The sequence below is a fragment of the Balaenoptera physalus genome, assembly GCF_965194825.1.
Source record: "Balaenoptera physalus genome assembly, chromosome: 19".
NCBI classification, from domain to species: Eukaryota; Metazoa; Chordata; class Mammalia; order Artiodactyla; family Balaenopteridae; genus Balaenoptera; species Balaenoptera physalus.
In genome coordinates, this window is record NC_138900.1 from 14,711,036 (window position 1) to 14,730,178 (window position 19,143).

Consider the following 19,143-nt stretch of genomic DNA (forward strand, 5'->3'; position numbering starts at 1 on the left):
TCTACAGGGGCCATGCCCATGTAAGTTCTGACCCTAGATTAACCCAGGAAGATATACCCCTTGAATGAAAGTGATCTGGATCCAGGATTCCCCGTTCATCCTTTCTCCAATTACAGTCTCTGTGTTGGACAGATTTTATGGTTCTCCTAAAGTAGGCCAAGGTTAGGGAAAGAGTCCTAGGTTTCCTGCTTCTACAATATTTCCAACTCCCAAACCCAGGGGGTAAAATCACTCTAGAGCCTTCCAGTTTCTCTCCTTAGCAAGAGAAAAATAGCTGAATATTCTGCCCTTTCTTCTTCTACTATCTTTTCTAGGCAGTTCCCATGTTTTTCTCTTCTAGGCTGTGGTATGGATGAAGAGCAAAACTGAGGACATGGTGGAGAAGAGAACATTCTCCATGACCGAACGACTGCCGCCCATCCAGTCCATGGTTCACACAGGTTCCTTTCATATCCTCGTGGTCTACTGTGGTGACCTGCTCCTGCGGCTCTTTGGGGACCACTTTCAGTCATTCAAACCCCTGAGTATAGTGCCCTGCCGCTTTAACATCAACTGCCTCTGCTATGACCCAGAAATGAAGATGCTTCTGTCGGGAATCCTGGGGGCAGTGGTCACCTGGATCATGGAGCGGAGTGGCAAGGGTCTCCAAATAGCCCACATGGTTTCCATGCCTGGTGATGAGCTTGTCCACAACATCATGTTGAATGGCCCCAATGGCTCCCTTGTAGCCCTGTGTGAGACTGTGGTGAGGGTCCTTGAGCGCCAGGGCCACGGCCGGCTGGCAGAGGTGAAGGGGTTCCCTTCCACCACCAGTGGCTCCTCAGTCACCTGCTGCTTCACCTGTTTTGAGCAGGGCTTTCTCTATGCTGGAAACAAGAATGGGGAAATCCAAGTGTGGAGCCTCAATCAGGGCCACGCACTCCACAGTTTCAAGGCCCATTTCTCATCGGTGATATGTATCCGCAGCCGGCCAGAAGCCCACACCCTGCTAACAGCCGGCCAAGAAGGCTTAATCAAGGAGTGGAACCTGACTTCAGGGAGTCTGCTGCGGCAGCTAGAACTTGGCGAGGAACTGTATCAACTCCAGTTTATTGATAGCACTACTTTCTTCTGCCAGACTACCCATTCTTTCTCCTTGCGCAGTCTGCCCTGCTTCTATAACCTCTTCAATGTCTGCGGCTCTGCTCCCCAGCAGATACGTCGGGTCCGCTGTGGCAATAACTGGTTCCGGATCCTGTGCACTACTGAGGACGGCTTGTTGCGCTTTGTGTCCCCACTAACAGGGAATCTTCTGGTTATCACCTGGCCCTTCTCAATCCTGGACAAGGCTGTGGATTGGGCCTATGACCCAGATAAAGAGGAGCTCTTTGTAGCAACAGGCAGCTCAGATGTGCTGGTATTTGACACAACCCGCTGCCCTTGCCCAGCCAAGTATCTTATATGCACCTCACCAGATTCTCAGGACTTGGTACAGTGCCTGGCTTATGGGCATTTCCACCTGGGTCGGGGTCTAGAAGGACTAATGTTCTCTGGACACCAGAGTGGTGTGATCAGAGTGCTTTCCCAGCACAGCTGTGCCCAAATAGAGAAATTCATGCACTTTGGGGCTGTATTAGCACTCTCTACACTGCCTGGAGGGCTTCCTGGTTGCCGAGAAAACTCTTTGCTCTGTTCCTATGGAATGGATGACTATGTACACCTATCAGAAGCTGTGCTTGAAGGGGTGAGAGTGCAGCTGCAGCCCCTCGCCAGCATTCTCAGCAGCTGTCAGCTAACACACTTGATACTCTTGCCCAAGTCTGTGGGTGCCATCACGGAGACTAACTGCCTGCGTCTCTGGAAGTTCCATGACTTTCTGTCCTCTGGGTCACAGGAAGGCTCAACGTTCATAGAGACATTGCCTCTGCACCAGTGTACCATCACATCTTTTGATGTCTGTCTGTCCTTGAGTCTTTTTGTCACGGGTGGCAGTGATGGCTCTGTCCGGATCTGGAACTTCCATGGTAGACTCATAGCCATGCTGGACTCATCATTGCACTTTGGTCCACTCTGCTTTGCAAATGACCGGGGTGACCTGCTTGTCACTTTCAACCAGAGTCTTTATCTGGTGTCCTGTTTAAAACTGCTTCCCTCAGCCCTGCTGGCTCACCTTCCCCTTATGGGTATGACAGATGAAGTGCTAGAAGTTCCTAAGCCTTTCATACCAAGCTTCTTCTTCTCCTTTGAGACCATGTTTGTGCCCAAGTATATCTACTTTGGACAAGGGCAACAGCAATTAGTGGGTCTGGAGAAACTTGTCAATAATCGGGCCATCGCCTTTGATCATAATGTGCCACACGTCATAGAAGAAGATGAGCAAGGGAGCCCTGTGTTACTGTCTTCCTTCAGACACGATTCCTTGTATAAGGAAGCTGATTGGACGCAGGTGAAAAAACCTCCTCATTCCCATTATGTGCTTCCTCCCCAGCTACAGCTGACTACCTGGGATGGACTCAACCCTTACCAGATACTGCGATACTACTTTGGTCACGGGCAGAAATGGCTCTTGGCTCCTGATTGCTACATCCCTAACTCAGTGATTCGTGCCCGTCTTTGGCCACAGGGCAGCCCGATATACCTACAGTGCAACCTGCACTCACCCATGCGGGAACTGGAATGGGACAAGTCTCAACAATTCTTCTTCTGGCATGGTAGGGCAAGAGCTATAAGTGATGTAGGAGAATATGCACGTGAAAAGGAGGATGAAGACTTCCTTGAAATAAGAACGTCAAAGGATATAACTTACAGTGTGCTTACAGACTCAGCAAACTGCAGTTGGCTGGGAAGAAAGATGAGTGAAGTAGCTATCAATAGCCTGATAGAGACGATTCTCAGTATTATGATCCATGCTTCTCCACTGAAGTACCAGTGCTGTATTGGTGCACTAGGGCAAATCTTTGCCTCTTACCAGGTGTCTCCACTCCTGCGCACTGAAACAGCCCATCGTCTGTTGGATGATACAACCAATTACAATCCACTGATCCGAGAGCTAGCCTGTGAAGGGCTGAAGCGTCTAGGAATGATTACGCATCTCTTTGCCGTGCCTCTGGCCCAAAGACTAATGGACAAAGATGAAAGAGTGAGGAATAAGGCCCTGAGCCTCATGGCTGAGACTGGAATCCACTCTAAGACCTCACTCTTAAACTTGATCCAGAACCAAGATACTTTCCGGGAGATGCAGTAAGTTCTTTGTGCCTTCCTCAGTTCTTTACTAGCTTCTGATTTTCTTCTTCCCCTTTCCCATTTTTCCCTTCTCTGTCTTCACTGTCTCTTCATCTCTGTTCATTAGCTCTTCCTGTCCTTTATCCTTGTTCATAGTCTTTTTCCATTCCTAGACTATCCTGATGATCCCCTAACTGCTCACTCCTTTCTCCATTTCTTCTCCTATTCCTGTTTGTCCCCTACCTCTTCAAGTGCCCCTTTTCACCCTCTTCTCCTACCCTTGAAGGCCCCATACAGGTCACGCCATGCATTACCATCTTGGCTTCCTAGACTTTTTCTTTCTTCTTCGCCACTCTTTACCTCTACACACACTGTCTCTGTTGGTCATGTTGTCAAGTCCCCTGCCTGTTACATAGCAGTTCTTTCCTTCTCATTCTCCCTCTTGTCCCTGATTCAGCATGGTCCTTCCTCTCCTTTGACTTTCATAGGCAGGAAATGATTGGGGAAGAAACCCTGGACCAGCTGCTGGGAATGCGGGCCACAGATCTCCAAATCCTTCATTCCCAAGTGGAGCAGCGATTGAATGAAAACCTGATCTTATCACTGGGTGATGAAAAGCCTACTTTTTCTTTAGATGTCTCAGGGGCTTCTGAACTTACCGCCCTTTCCAACCAACTTGATACAGCTCCTGAAGAACCTGAAGTTGCCTACAAGCCCAGCAAAGGCCAAAGACGGGGCCGAATAGGAGGCAGAAAGCATAGTATGTATGGGGTGATCTGGTTAATGCCACAGGGTCCCCAAGAGGCAGGGTTGTTAAGGCTAACGTGGGTCAAGAGGTATCAGATAGGAACAGAGATAAGTGGAAAGATCCTTTCACAGAAAAGAACCTTCCTAGGAAGAATCCACCCAAATTCAGAGAGACTCCAAAACCTATCTCTGTAAGACTTGACAGAGGTGGGGGGGGGAGGGAGGAGGGAAGGCACTGGGAATAAAGCAAGGAGAATGCCTTTTTTTTTTTAAAAAAGGCCTCAGCCCCCTCTGTTGCTACATCTGTTATGGCAGTTCCTCTTAGCTCATACCAGATTTTGGGAAGGGCTTCATTTAAGCCTCCCATGCTTCCCTTATCTACATCTCCTGATTCTCCCTATAGCCCGAAAATTTTTGCGGAGCCTCAAGAAGACGAAAGAGACTGGCACAGAGCCAGGTCCCTTACAGGGTGAAGGTGATCAGAGTGAAGCTGCACCAACTGAGGGGGAGGAGTGTAGGTCTTCAACCTCCAGTATACTAAAGATTTCAAAAGATGATGAACAAGAGCCTCCAGGGGTAGATGCCTCAAAGGATCATGTTGCATTGACCCTGAAGATGCTGAGGAAGATACGTGACAAAAGAGGCAGGAAAGCAACACTTCAGAAACCCATAAAGAGGCGCAAGAGGAAGACAATAGACGCTGAAGTTACAGTTGAGGACCCTCCATATCCTATAAGGAGAGAATCAGTTGTGAAGCTGGTGAAAGTCAGAGGGCGGGGTGCCTCTGGAGCTCCTGGCCACAGTACTACCCCTGGAGATGGCTCATCATGGCGGGACGATCTATGTCGTCTTATGACCCTGAGGATATCTGGTTCCCAGACAAAAATGTCAGAAGCTCTAAACACTGAGCTAGTGACCATGGCTCAGGAGGTGCTGGCAGATCGACAGCCCAGCTGGGAGCTCTTTCAGGAGATCTGTCCCCTGTTGAAGAAAGAAAGTAAGGAACTGCTTGAGGACCTTGACTGGGATGTAGCCTGGCCAGAGGAGAAACCAGTTTTTCCTCAGGGAGGAGCAGTTAGAGGGGACATGGTGATCAGAGACAAGGAAGAGGAGACAAAAGAGGAGCAAGAGCGAAAGAAAGAAAGGGATGTGCAGGACTTGTGGGAAACCCAGGTGATTCCCAAAAAAGGCAAGAAAGAGAAAGTTGCTTTTTTAGAACCAGACGTAACCAAGGGAAAACGAATATCAAAGAAAGAAGAGAAGAAACCCTCTAAGAAGCCTTCTAAGCAGGAGGGGAAAGCAGTCCAGCAGGAAATAAAAGTGGATAAAAAAGAGAGGAAAAAAAACAAAGAAGAGGAGAGGGACGTGAGTCAGGAAGTGGGGGAAAAGGCCAAATTAGAGGAGAAAGTGGTTGAGCAAGAAGGAAGACCAGTTAAGGGAGAGACAAAGCTGTCTTGGCAGGAGTGGAAGAAGTCCTGGGATCAGTGGAAACAGGCCTACAGTGAGACGAGGATATCCTGGGATGAATGGAAGAAAGCCTGGGAAAGCAGGCATCTTCAGGAAGAGGAGAAGCTCCATGAGGAGGAAGAAAAGCTGTTCCCAGATGAGGAAGAGCTGGAGAGGGACAAGAGGAAGCAGACATGGGATGAATGGTCACAGATCTGGGAAAAGATGTCAGCCAGGGCCAGGGAGCAATTGTTGGAGGATGAGGAGGAAGTGACCCTGGAGGAAGAATTGTCTCAGGAGTGGGAAGGAGAAGAAGAAGAAGGAGAAGAGCTGATGACAGAAGAGCAGAGACAGATCCACCAAGAATATAAACAGGCACAGGTTGAGAGGAAACGGGCCCAAGTTGAAATAAAACGAGCCCAAGAAAAGAGGAAGCTGGCACAAGAAGTAGAGAAGCTAGCACGGGAAGAGAGAAAACTGGCTCAGGAAGAGAGAAAAATGGCCAGAGACTATGAGAAACTGGCCCAGAAGGACAGGAAAATGGTCCAGGCAGAGAGGAAGTTTATCCAGAATGAGGAAAAACTAGCCCAAAGAGAGGAGATGCTAACCCAGGAAGCAGAGAAATTGGCCCAGCGAAGGAAGAAACTGGCCATGAAATTGGAGAAACTGGCTCAAGAAGAAGAGAAAATAGCAAAGAAAGGAGGGAAGCTAGCTGAGGTAAAAAAGATATTGGTCCAGAAATTGGAAAAACTGGCCCAGAAGGAGCAAGACCTAGCATGGCAAGAAAAGGAACTAACCCAGGAATTGGAGGAGCTGGCATGGGAAGAGGAGGAACTGAATCAGGAAGAGGAGGAACTGGTCAATGAAGAGGAGAGACTGGATCAGGAGGAGATGACACTGGCCTCTCAAGAGGAGAAACTGAATGTGGAAGAGAAAGAAGTGGTCCAGGAAGAAGAACTGCTGATCCAGGAAGAGGAGAAACTGGTCCAGGACAAGGGAAAACTGCCTGAGGAAAAGGAAAGACTTGTCCAGAAAAGGGAGCAATTGATGGAGAATAAGCAAAAGTTGGCCCAGGAAGAAGAGCTGCTGATCCAGGAAGAGAAGAAACTGGCCCAGGACAATGTAAAATTTCCTGAAGAAGAGGAAAGACTTGGCCAGAAAAGGGAGCAACTGATGGAGAATAAGCAGAAATTGGCCCAAGAAGAAGAGCTACTGATCCAGGATGAGAAGAAACTGACCCAGGACATGGAAACACTGCCTGGGGAGGAGGCAAGACTTGTCCAGAAAAGGGAGCAACTGATAAAGAATAAGCAAAAGCTGGCCCAGGAAAGGAATAAATTGATCCAGAATAAGGAAGAACTCCCCAAAACCAAGAAGATACTAGCCTGGAGGCAGAAGACTCTGGCTCAGGAGAAGGTGAAACTGGCTCAGAGGAAAGAAAACTTAATCCAGCTCAAAGAAAGCCTCACCCAGAAGAGAAAGAAATCAGACCAAGGAAAGGAGAACCTGGGCAGGTACAAGAAGAGACTGGTTCAGATAGAGAAGAAGCTGATGGAGGAAAAGGAGAAACTTTTCCAGAGGAAGGAGAAATTGGCTGCTATAGAGGAAAAACTGACCCAATTAGAGGAAAGCCTGGCTGAGAAACAGCACCAAATAGCCCAGGACAAAATGAAATTAGCTATGGAAAAGAGGATGATATTCCAAGGACTGAAACAGCTCAGAGGTGACTGGTCTATTACTAAGGAAGAAAAGGCATTGGGCATGGAAATAAAGAAACTGGCCTGGGAGAAGGTGAGACTGGCTGAGGGAAAGGAAACTGTCTTTAAAAAAGAGACTCAAGAAACTTCAAGACAGGGAAGACCAACTAAGGATGAACTAGAACTAATTAAGAGGAAATTGTCACTAGAGGAGAAGATACTAGTCTATGAAGATAGGATACTGGCCACAGAGCAAACAGACATTACCAAAGGAAAACTGGAGTTTACTAGAGGAGGGAGAGTATGTGCCCAGGAAGAAAGGAAGCTAGCCAAATTAATAAGGAAGTTGGCTAAAGAAAGCAAGGGCATTTCCAAGGAACCATTAAAAGTAAGCAGCAAAATCTTAAAGAGACTTCAAGGCCTTATCAAAAAAGAAAGGAAACTAACCCAGCAAGAAATAGAGATGACAAAGTTAAAGAGGTCATTCTTTACTAAGGAAAAGGAATTGAACAAGGTACAGAACGAACTTGATGCCAAGGAGTGGGATCTTTCTGAGGAACAACCAGAAATTGCCACAGATGAGAAGAAACTGGCTAAGAGGCAGAGAAAACTGGCCAAGGAAATGAGAAGATTGATAAAGAAAGAGAAAAAGATGACTGAGGAAGAAAGCAGATTGGCCAGGCAACAGAGAGAAGTCATACAGGAAGAAGAGGAGGATGAAATAACGGAGGAAGAAGAGGCAAAGCCATTCCTTAAACAAAGGTCAAGAAAGAGAAAAACGCTAAAGAGAGTTGATTTGCAACAGGAAGAGTTTCTCAGTCAAGAGGATGAGGTGAAAAGTGTGAAAAGTGAAGAGAGCTTTTCTGAAGAAATGGAAAGCTTGTTAGATGAAATAGAGCGAGAGAGTTTGTCTGAGGAGGAGGAAGAAGAGGAGGAGGAGGAGGAAGAGGAGGAAATGGAAGAGGAGGAGGAAGAGGAAGGGAAGGAGAAGAAAAAAAAGAAAAAGGAGAAGAAGGTGCAGGAGGAGGAAGAGGAGGAGGAGGAAGTGTTTGAGAAGGAGGAAAGCATGAGTGAGGAAGAGATGGAACGTTTGAGTGAGAAAGAGGGGGAGGAAGAGGAGAGAAGCTCATTGGAAGAAGAGGTAGACAAGAAGAAAGAGATCTTTAAAAAAGAAAAACTATTTAAGTTACCAGGAGAAAGAAGAAAGGACTTAAAAGGAAGAGAAGCAGTCCCTTCTATTGAGAAAAGAATCCCCGAGGTCAAAGGCAGTGCTATAAAACTTGAAGTTCTGAAAAGCCCTTCCAAGCAACTGATCTCAGAAGTTCTGGGGAGGGAAGAGAAGATACCAGTGCCAGGGTCAACTAAACAAATATCCTGGGAAGATAAGGCCACAGTACTTGAGACGTCCAGGGTATTCCCAGGGACAGGGTTTATGGATAAACAAGAAGAACTGTTGAAGAAATATAAGCCCAAACCTCTACAAGTTTTGGATACAGTTTTGGAGTCCCAAGAGCCTGACTTAAAGACCCCATATTTATCCCACATATTGAAGAAGACCATGGAAGCTCATAAACTCCAAGGCAAACAACTAGGGGCCAAGTGGCAGTGGCTTCTGCAGCGTCATCCATCTCTGAAGGGACAGACTGAGGTACAATTACCTGTGTCCAAAATCCTGGCTGAGGAAATATATGCAGACGTCAGCCTCTCAGATGTAGAGTGGATCCACCATGTCCTAGAACAGATGGAGGCAGGAGAACAGCTTTCCAGGGATAGTTTCCACAGATTGTGCCAGCTTCTCAAAGACCTCACTGCAAAGGAAAACTTAGAGTGGATGCATCTGGCCAAACTTGAAGCCATTGTGTACCGTCACAAACAGAACCTGGAATCACGAAGCACAAGTATCTCAAAACCCAGTAAGGAGCCCATGGGTCCAAAATACTTGAAAGTGATCCCTCCTATAAAAGGAAAGGAAAAGGAAAGCTGGCTAAAACCTCTGGCTGTCTCCACACCAAAGTCCCCATTAGCTACCAAAATGATTCCAGACCTGAAGGCTATAAACTGGCATCTTCTAGGAGAGCCTTACAGGAGTGTGCGGGCAGAGCAGATATCCACTGCTCGCAAGGAGATGGAGATGCAACACCATTATCCTCCACCAAGAGACATTTTCACAGGTGCCCTTGACCCTGTGGAAAAACAAACCCTAGCACTGATGTTTCAAAAGGACTTCTGGGCTTTTAAGGATAAGGGCAGATTTGCCAAATTGCCCAAGTTGGAAAAGAAGGCACAGCCCATCTCTAAAAAAAAGGACAAGGTGCCTCTATGGGAGACATTTGTGGCAATGTACCATGTTTTGCGGATGTTGCGGGAGCGATACGCGAAAGACAGTGCTGCTTGGATGGAACAGTTCTACCGTCTCATGGACCTGTACCAACTTAAGTCCCCCCGAATCCAGAGGCTACTACAGGAACTGTTACTGAGAGGGGAACCCCAATCCCAAGAGATCATTTACAAAGAGGCCCTAAAGACCATGGAGCTAGTTCCTGGGGAGCGGTTGTTCTACCACCTGTTCTGTGGTGGCTCTCACACCCCTAAAGGTCCTCTGGAGTTCCAGGAGGTGGTTCCCCTCCCAGGGAAGAACAATGTACGTACCATGCTCCCTATGGGCATTGCCCAGTATGGGATCCTAGAACTTGCCTGGAAGAGCCTGCCGCAAGCTGATTTACACCTCACCAAGGAATTGCCCTACATCGTTGCTCCTACCCCCTAATTTGGGACTGAAGGGGCAGGACTTTTCATTCCCACCTGGAGAAAGGCCTTGTCACCAGAATCTAGACCTTTATCCCTAGGGCCCACACAGAGGTACAGCCATGCCAAAGTTCTTTCCCTATCCAGTTCCAGAAACCAGCTTTTATATGTGGAATAAAGAGGAGATTCTCATTTATAACAAGCACTGTGATGTTTCCCTTTTCCTCAAATGTTGCTTCTCCAGAAAGGTAGCCAGGGAGACCAGATACTCACATACTCTTGAGAGTGGGAAGACTTCCCCAAAGCCAGTGGTGCTCACTCACCCTCTGGAGGCATTCAGGCAGAAGAGTCTGTCCTTGTCCTCTTCCTTCCTTGCCCCTCACCATTCTCCCCTAAAGACCATAGGAAGGAAAGCAGCTGGCACAAAAATGTACTTTTGGCATTAATATAAGAGGCCTTGATATAATGGAAATAAAATGGATTTTAGAATCAGAAGACCCAGTATTTTGCCCCTTGGTTTTTGGGGGTACACAGTGGAGGCAGACTCTTTCCCTGACCATAGTTCTGCATGCTGATGACTTGAGTACCGAACAGCAGGTATGGTGGGTGTTGAGGAGATCCTCAGAGAACAGGAAAAACTTCAACAAGTTCTAGCTAGTACCACCTGGTGACCTCATTACTGGATAGCATGAAGAGATGAGGCCATTTGAGGTTAAAGCAGGAAGAAAAGGAGGGAAGCCTATATCTTCCACTTCCTTTGCCAACCTGGACATGGGTTTTGGGTAGGATGATAGAATGAGAATTTGAAAGATTAGGTGTAAACTCAAATAGGCCCCCAACTATCTAGGGACTTATGATTGTTCCCTCTAGCAATATAGGAGACAGCAGTTAAAGGGAAAGAGGTAGTAAAGTGGGGGAAGTTGTCACTGCCAGTAATGCTGTTCCTCCCCGATCTCCCCTCCCCACTATAGAGACTTCAAAACTGCCTCTTTCCAGATAAGCTGAGCCAACAGATTTTAGCAAGTAGCCCATCTATGCCATTTGCCACCCTCCATCCCAACCTCTCCTTTATTATTCTACTCCCTCCACCTGAGTTTGCTTTTGTGGGGAAGCCAGGAATTGAGAGCAAGAGAACATTTTGAGAAGTTGGATTCACCTTGAAGGCCAAGGGTAATGAGAGCCCTGAGTGTGTAGTTGGGCTCTTCCATGTCAGAATACATATCAGGCCACATGGAGTATATGAAAGCTGTGGGCTGGGGACAGGGAGCCTCAAAAAGGATGATTGACCCAGCAGCCAGGCAAGGCAGCAGAAGTAAGGATGGTCCAGCTGGCTCTGCAGTCTTGACCTGAATCATTTCTCCTTTTCGGCCTCTGTTTACTTGTCTGTGTCAAAAAGAGGATAATGAACATATTACAAATATAAGGCATGGCAGAGGGGACATCACTACAGACCCTACAGACATTAAAAGGATGAAGACTAATATGAACAAATCTAGGGCCATAAATTTGACAACACAGATGAAAAGGACAAATTCCTTGAAAGATCCAGAAAGGGAATAGTAATACCTAACAAATTCATTTTGCAGGGTATCAGTGGGTCCTCTGGTCAACAAACAAACAAACAAAACACAGTGACAAAAAATAGTCTTAACTGTTGTCCCAGGGTCAGGAAGTCTATGGATGGCTCTTCAGGGAGCCTCAAAACCTTGGTACCGGCTACAACAACCTAGATATTCTTTTGCCTTTGCCAGAATTGCAGAGACTAGGGCTTGTTTGTATTTTCTCTTTATTATGAAAAATTTCAATCACTAAAGTAGAAGAGAGTATTATAATGAACCCCCAGATCCCCATCACCCCTTCATTTAATTGTAAACATCTTGCAAAAATTGCTTCATCTGGGACTTCCCTGGTGGTGCAGTGGTTAAGGATCCACCTGCCAATGCAGGGGACACAGGTTCCATCCCTGGTCTGGGAAGATCCCACATGCTGCAGGGCAACTAAGCCCGTGCACCACAACTACTGAGCCTGCTCTCTAGAGCCCGCGTGCCACAACTACTGAGCCCACATGCCACAACTACTGAAGCCCATGCGCCTAGAGCTCATGCTCTGCAACAAGAGAAGCCACCGCAATGAGAAGCCTGCGCACCACAACGAAGAGCAGACCCTGCTCGCCGCAACTAGGGAAAGCCCGCGCGCAGCAACAAAGACCCAACGCAGCCAAAAATAAATAAATAAATTTAATTTTAAAAAATTGCTTCATCTAATTTTTCCTTTGTTGAAGTATTTTAAAATAAATCCCAGACATCATGATATTCCAACCCTAAATACTTTGATACTCATCTCTAAAAAATACAATTTTCTTATATAATAATTTTCACATCTAACAAAATTAATAATAATTCCTTAATATTATCCAATGCTCTATGCAGATTTTCCTGGTTGTCCCCAAAAATGTCCTTTTATGCTTAATTTGTTTGACAGAATTCAAACAAGGTCTACACACTGGATTTTATTGTTATGCTTCCTAAGACTCTTTTTCTTTTTTTTTCTTTTTGGATGCACCGTGCGGCATGTGGGATCTTAATTCCCTGACCAGGGATCGAACCCACACCCCCTGCAGTGGAAGTTTGGAGTCTTAACCACTGGACCACTAGGGAAGTCCCCCTAACCTAAGACTATTTTAATCTTAAATATTTATACTCCCCTCTCTCCAGTTTTTCACAGTTTTTTCATTCAGTGTCTTTGTTGAAGACACTGAATCAATTATCCTGTAGATTTCTCCCATGTAGTTTTCTGATTGAGCAGAGTTTTGCTAAATGAGATCTGGATGTGCTTCAAGGGTATGAAACTCCTGAAATTAGATAAAAAGAATTGTTCGTATGTGCTAGGTATTCCCCCACCCACCGCCTTGGAGAGGAAGCATCCTTCCGAGTTTGTTCTTCTTGGGATACTCTCTCTCAGTTCTAGGGTACCATATAGATTTTTCTTATATCTTATAATGGCTTTGGGGCCATTTTAAGGCCTTTGGCTTTTACTCTGCATTTGATGGAAACCATAGGAGGGTTCTGAGCAGATGAGTGATAAAAATCTAATTTACAGGGAATTCCCTGGCGGTCCAGTGGTTAGGACTCTGCACTTTCACTGCCGAGGACGTGGGTTTGATCCCTGTTCGGGGAACTAACACCCCACAAGCCTGGTGCAGCTCGGCCAAAAAAATCCTAATTTACATATTCAAAAAGCACCCTGATGGCTGTGTGGAGAATAGACTGTGGTAAGGGAGTCAGAGATTGGGGGCAGGAATGCAAGCAGGGAGATGAATGAGGAGGTTACTACAATAATTCAGAGGAAAGAAGGTAGTGGACTTGAACAGAGGAGAGGAGAACAGAGGCAGTAGTGAGAAGTATTGGGCAGTTCTGGACCTATTTGGAGGTAGAGCCATCGGGGTTTGCTGATAGATTGGATGTGAATGTGACAGAAAGGAGTCAAAGATGACTCCAAGGTTTCTGGCTTGACCAGGTGGAAAGCTGGAGGCACCATCAAGTTAGTTGGGGAAGATTAACAAGGGAGTTGGTACTAGGAGGAAGATTAGGCATTCATGAGATCAGTTTTGGACAAATTGAGATTGAGGTGCCTATTAAACATTTAAGAGAAGATGTCTAGTAGGCAATTGGATATATAAGTCTGGAGTTCAGGAGACAGGTTCATACTGGAGTCATAAATTTGGCAATCACTGGTATATACATGATACTTAAAGCCAAGAGACTGGATGAGATGACCAAGGGAGTGGATGTGGATAAGAAAGAGGAGCAAGGATTGTAGCATGAGAAGCTCTAACATTAAGAGGTCAGGGAGAGGTCAGCATAGGAAACTGAGGAGCACTAATGGGTAGAAGGAAAATCAAGAAACCTATGGTGTCACAGAAACTAAGTGAAGAAAGCGTGCCAAGGAGGAGGGAATGATCAATTGTGTCAAGTGCTGCTAACAGGTCAAGCAGAAAATAATTGAAAGTCAACCATTAGATTCAGCAAGATGAAGATTATTAGTAACCCTGACCAGAGCAGTTTTGGTAAAGTGATGGGTGCAAAAGTCTGATTAGACTGCTTTCAAAAGAGAACGCAAGAAAAGAAATTGGAAGCAGGAAATATGGATAATATTTTCTAGGAGTTTTGTTAGAAATGAGACAGTAGTTGATGAGAGAAGGGAAATAAATAAAAGCTGTGTGAGTGTTGTTTGTTTTCAAGGTGAGGGGATTGCTGGAGTCAAGAACTTGATAAATAGGGAATTCCCTGGCTGTCCAGTGGTTAGGACTCGCGCTTGCATTGCTGGCCGCGGTTCAATCCTTGGTGGAGGAACCAAGATCCCGCAAGCCACACAGCCAAAAAAAAAAAAAAAAAAAGAACTTGATAAACAAAAGAGGGTGAGATCTAGTGCCCAAGTGGAGGGACTAGAGTTAGATAAAAATATAGTTAGTTCAGCTGTGGGATGAGAGTGAAAGGATCGTACATACATGGGCAAAGATGTAGATTGGTAGGTAGGTTGGTGAGTCTGTGTAGATTCTCTTCTGACAACTTCCATTTTCTCAGTGAAGTGAAAAGCAGGGTTTGTTAGTAGAGGGAAAGAGAATGGGAGTATGTGTTTGAAAAGTTGTGTATGGAAGTGAATAGACTTAGAAAAACAAAAAACAGAGTGTTTCCTGGGAAGCGTTAAGAATGATTTGAGGTTCGGGCCAGGGTCCAGTTGGGCTACTTAGGGAGAGAAGTGACCACGTGGGGCCTGTGGGAAAGCTCCCTCTCTCCCAGGATTTCCTGAGAGCTGACATCCACCTGCCACTTCCACAAAACACAAGGAACTACGGAAGACGCACGCTGGGAACTAGTTTCCCAACATCGCGTATGTTAGGGGCTATAGTTCCCGTCCACTCCCAACACAGCCTCCACCGCTATCTATTTGTACTTGTCGCAGGCCAACACTGGGCAAGTGCATTGGCCTGATGGGGAGGTAAAGTCCAAGGAGCTTCCCCGCGAGCATACTGGGAATTGTAGTCTCCAAGGAGAGGCATACTGGGAGCTTCAGTCCCCCGGCCTCTCCCTCCTCTACTACGGCCTGGGGACGCTGGGGAACAGGCTACACTGAAGGGAAAGGCGGAACTTACGGAACCTGGAACGGATGGTATTGGAAACTGCAGTTTCCCCAGCGCCGGACAGAGCTGCACACTGGAAAATCCAGTCCTCCAGCCGCCTCGTCCCCAGGAGACGGAGAAAGGCCTAGCCTAGGAAGCGCTGCACGGATGCTGGGAAATGCAGTCCCGCCTCTCCGGCCCAAACTAGGAGTCCATTTGCCGTCGTGGGTGTTGTTCTGAGCCCCCTGCCCGGAGGGACGAAGTCTCCTGCCCTGAGGGAGATCGCGCATTACTAGCCACCCTTTCACACCGTTCTCCCTGTCCCTCGCTTTTGGTGTCTCCGAACTGAAGAGGGGGAAATCCTCGAGACTCATGGAGAAAGAAGGCAGAAGAGTGCCTGAGAGATCAGGAAAGCCCAAGGAAGAAAGCCGTCGAGCCGGAGGAGGCGAAGCGAGCCTCGCGGGGCTTCGGCTGTGGGAAGTGGAGTGTGGGGTGGAGCAGGGCCCTTGGGTCGGCGACGCCTGTCGCCGGCGCGGGCACGCGCGTTCCTCACTCCTGGTCTCCGCGCTAGTCCTAGCCCGCCCCCCGTGCCCGCACGCACGCACGCGTAGTCGGTGGGTCTCGCGTGCTTTCCTGCCAAAATGCGGTCGTGGCGCTTCCGAGCCCAAGTAGGGTGGGAGTGAGGCCCTCGCGGAGGGCTGGGCGGTGCGGGAGGGAGCGATTGCTGCGACTCAGACGTGCGTCCAGACCAACCTGCCCCAGATATCGGTTTCCTCAGGTCCTCTACACCGAAGGCAGAGACAAGAAGGAGGGGGCCGGGGCGCACTGTCTCAGCGCCTTCCAGTGGCCGCCCTGCCTGTTTGCCTCTGTGAGGGGTGGTGCAGAAAGAAGCCAGAGAAATGTTTGGGTACTGTCTGCTCTGTTTCCTACCACCGGTGTTTTTATAAAAGGTTTTGCTTTGTGGCTTCATCAGGCTTGGTGGGGCTCAGGCACTGGCGTCGTACAGGGCTCGAGGAGCCCCTTTATAACCACAAAGGGGCAGCTGCGCACGCAGGCCGCTGATGCACGGCCTCTGTCATAAAGGCCAGAGCCTCCCACGCGCATCTCCGCAGATTCGGTGACAGTGGCATAATAGCTAAGAACATGCCTGGACTCGGACGCTGTGGCCCTGCCACGTTCTAGCTGTGTGGCTGGAGGAAGGCATCACAGTACCTTAAAGTAGGGAAATGCGGGACCTCCAGTTAAGTTTGCATTTCAGTTAAAAGACGGATAAATTTTTTAGCATAAGTAAGTCCCAAATATTGTTTATCTGAAGTTCAAATTTTAACAGGGAATCAAATTCAAATATAATTGTATTTTATCTGGCAACCCTGATTTAAGGCATTATTGGAGCAGTGCATGAACAGACTTTAGAATAGTGCCTGGCATGTGTAAACATGCAATAAAGGTTATATTAAACGGCCAAACTCCACATCACATCCCAACACATTAGTGTCTTTAGTCATCTGGCTGTACTATCTGAAATGGCCAGCCCTCACAAAGCCACTCTGTCACGCGAGGTCAGCTTACATGCCCCCTCCACCCCACTGCATGTTAGTGACCCCACTCCACCATCACAAAGGGCCAGATTCTCCCTGCTTCCCAGCGCTCCTCACATTCATGGGAGGATTTTGAGGTTCTTAGTAATGTTGGTGCTGCATCACTGGACACAAGTGGGCGGGGGGGGGGCGGGGCCTGAACCATTATGATGTTGGAGCTAGTGACACTCTTTCCACAGGAAGCTGTGACTAGAGTCCATCCCTTGTAGAATTAGGGGCATGTTATCTTCTGAGGAGGATAAAGGTGTGTGAGCTAGGAGGGAATATAGAGGGAATGGGAAGCCGTTGATGTTATGGGATGTTAGTAACAGGTTCCCAACTTGGAGAATGTATATTGAGTGGCATTCTTCCCACTGAGCTCATTAAGATGTCTCATATATGCGAGAGAAGACTGTTCAGTCTGAGAAGTCTAAAGGAAAAAAGAAGACACTGAAGTGGCAGAACCTAGGATTGTAAATGTAAGTCTATTTGATTCTCAAGTGTCGTTTTTCATCTCTCCTATTCTCCATCAATCGCAGCATACCCCTTCATTTCTCTCACAATAATAGCACACTGAATTTATATTGTACTTTTTCATTATAAAACCTCTTGAATTTCATTATCTCATTTTACTTTTTAAAGGCTTTCATAGGGAAAAAGAGAGGGGCATTCCTCTCTGAGGCCAAGAGGGGTTAAAGGGAAATGCCTGACTCTCACGGCAAACCTGGTGAAATGCACTGTTAGCCCAGGATTTTTTTTTTTTTTTTTTTGCCACAAGGCTTGCGGGATCTTAGTTCCCCCACCAGGGACTGAACCCAGCCCCGGCAGTGAAAGAGCTGAGTCCTAACCACTGGATCGCCAGGGAATTCCCCAGCCCAGGATTTAGACGGAAGTGTCGGGCATATTCCATTTCCCTAGCCAGAGCTCCAAGTCTTAAATAACCAGAGGAAACTTTAGGGAGTCTCTGAGATTGTGGGACCTGACCCTCATTTCTCTTCACATCAGCTTGATGTAGCAGCCCATCCTCTCTTTTCTGTATTTGCACTCTCCCTCCTGACATTTAAACATGTTTAATTATCTCATTTAAAACAATCCTTGTCTCCAGGGGCCAATCATTTGGTCTTCCCATGCATGTCCTTGAGAGTCATATGCAGGATTTTGGAAAGTTTAAAGTTTACTCGTGGTAGAAATTGAAGTGAGGTAGTAACTGTTGCTAGGTGGAAGAGAAATGCTTGGAATTGTTCAGCTAGGAATAGGAATCCCTAAGGCAGTCCTCCTTAGCACTCTAGTGCCATCCAAGAGCTGTTTGCCCTGGTCCTCAACAAGATAAGTACAGAAATTCAGAGAAAGTATTTAGTAACTTTTATAGCAATTTGACAGAGTAATCTTATGTCTATTGAACTTAATAATGAAAAATCTGGAGATAAAAATAACTTTCCTTGACCCTATATTCTCTTCTACCTCTCTCCCTCTCTCTCACTTTCTCCCCTCCTCCCTCTCTCCCCATCATCCCCAAGCTTTTGAAGAGCTGCACTTAAGTTTCTTACTTTTCATTTAGTCCTCAGCTCCCTCCAATCTGACTTCAAGAATCACTCTTCTGTGATCCTGTTCTCGTGAAAGACACCAGTACCATTTACCAAATCCACTCTTTGGTTCATCTTACTTGACCTCTCTGTTACAGTTGACTTACCTTCATGAAACTCTCCTCTGGTTTCTGAGAGAACATCCTATCTTTCTATAGTTGTTCTTTCTCAGAGTGCTTCCCCATAATTATCTTGTTATCAGGTCTCCTTCTCATGCTGCGTATTCCCCTGTGGGCATACTCCTCCAGGTGCCTGGCTTCAGCTGTCCCTAAAGGTTGATCATTTTCATATTTGTTTCCAACCCAGACCTTTTCCTGATCTCCAGACCCACATATCCAGTTGTCTTCATTTAGATATTCCATAACCACCTCAACAAATCCAAAATCAAACTGACCTTCTCTCCTCCATACCTACTCTTACTCTTTAGCCCATCTGAATGCACCAAATTTCATTCAGAGCCTAGCTCAGAAACCCACAAACCATTACAGACTTCTCTTTTCCTGACTCTCCACCCCAACTAATCTTCAAGACCCATAGAGTCTAACCCCTAAGTATTTTATATTGCTCTCATAATTTGCTTTTCCTTTCCCACTGCTCTAAATTAGATTATATAAAGTTGTTTTTGGTGTTTCTCTAACACCTACTCAGGATAAAAATTGAACTCCTTAGTATGGCACTTAATATTGACTCCCACCTGTCTAGACATTTTTCTTCCTCTACCCTCTTGAACTTTGTGCTATAAGAATATTTAACTCCTATGTAGTTTTTGGCATAAATCACACTTTAAGTGTCTGTGCCATTCTCTCCTGCTGGAATGCTTTAGTAAGCCTTATCTGCCTGGCAGCCCCCTCATGCTTCTCCCATGCTGAGTACCTGCATTTCCTCCCTAGAGTCTGTCCCATGCAGCTTCAGGTGCTCCATTACAGCAATTACCAAATTTTAACAATTGAAGTTCCTTGAGGACAGTGACTGCTTTTGATCTTAGGATATCCAGTGGATAGCGAAATACATCTTATAAAGTAGAATCT

At 46.6% G+C, this 19,143-nt stretch overlaps 1 protein-coding gene across 2 annotated transcripts in view; it reads left to right on the forward strand.

Annotated features, from left to right (window-relative positions):
- WDR87 (WD repeat domain 87) overlaps positions 1-19,143 on the forward strand; it is a 59,682-nt gene that overhangs the window by 5,608 nt on the left and 34,931 nt on the right. The window contains exons 3-5 of one of the 2 annotated variants that reach the window (XM_082439269.1): positions 341-3,219; positions 3,690-3,961; positions 4,352-15,623. In XM_082439269.1, coding sequence (XP_082295395.1) covers positions 341-3,219; positions 3,690-3,961; positions 4,352-9,858 — 8,658 coding nt within the window. In that variant the 3' untranslated portion in view covers positions 9,859-15,623. Of the gene's footprint in view, positions 1-340; positions 3,220-3,689; positions 3,962-4,351; positions 15,700-19,143 lie in introns of those variants that run through there. The other variant, XM_082439268.1, reaches the window with a different exon arrangement.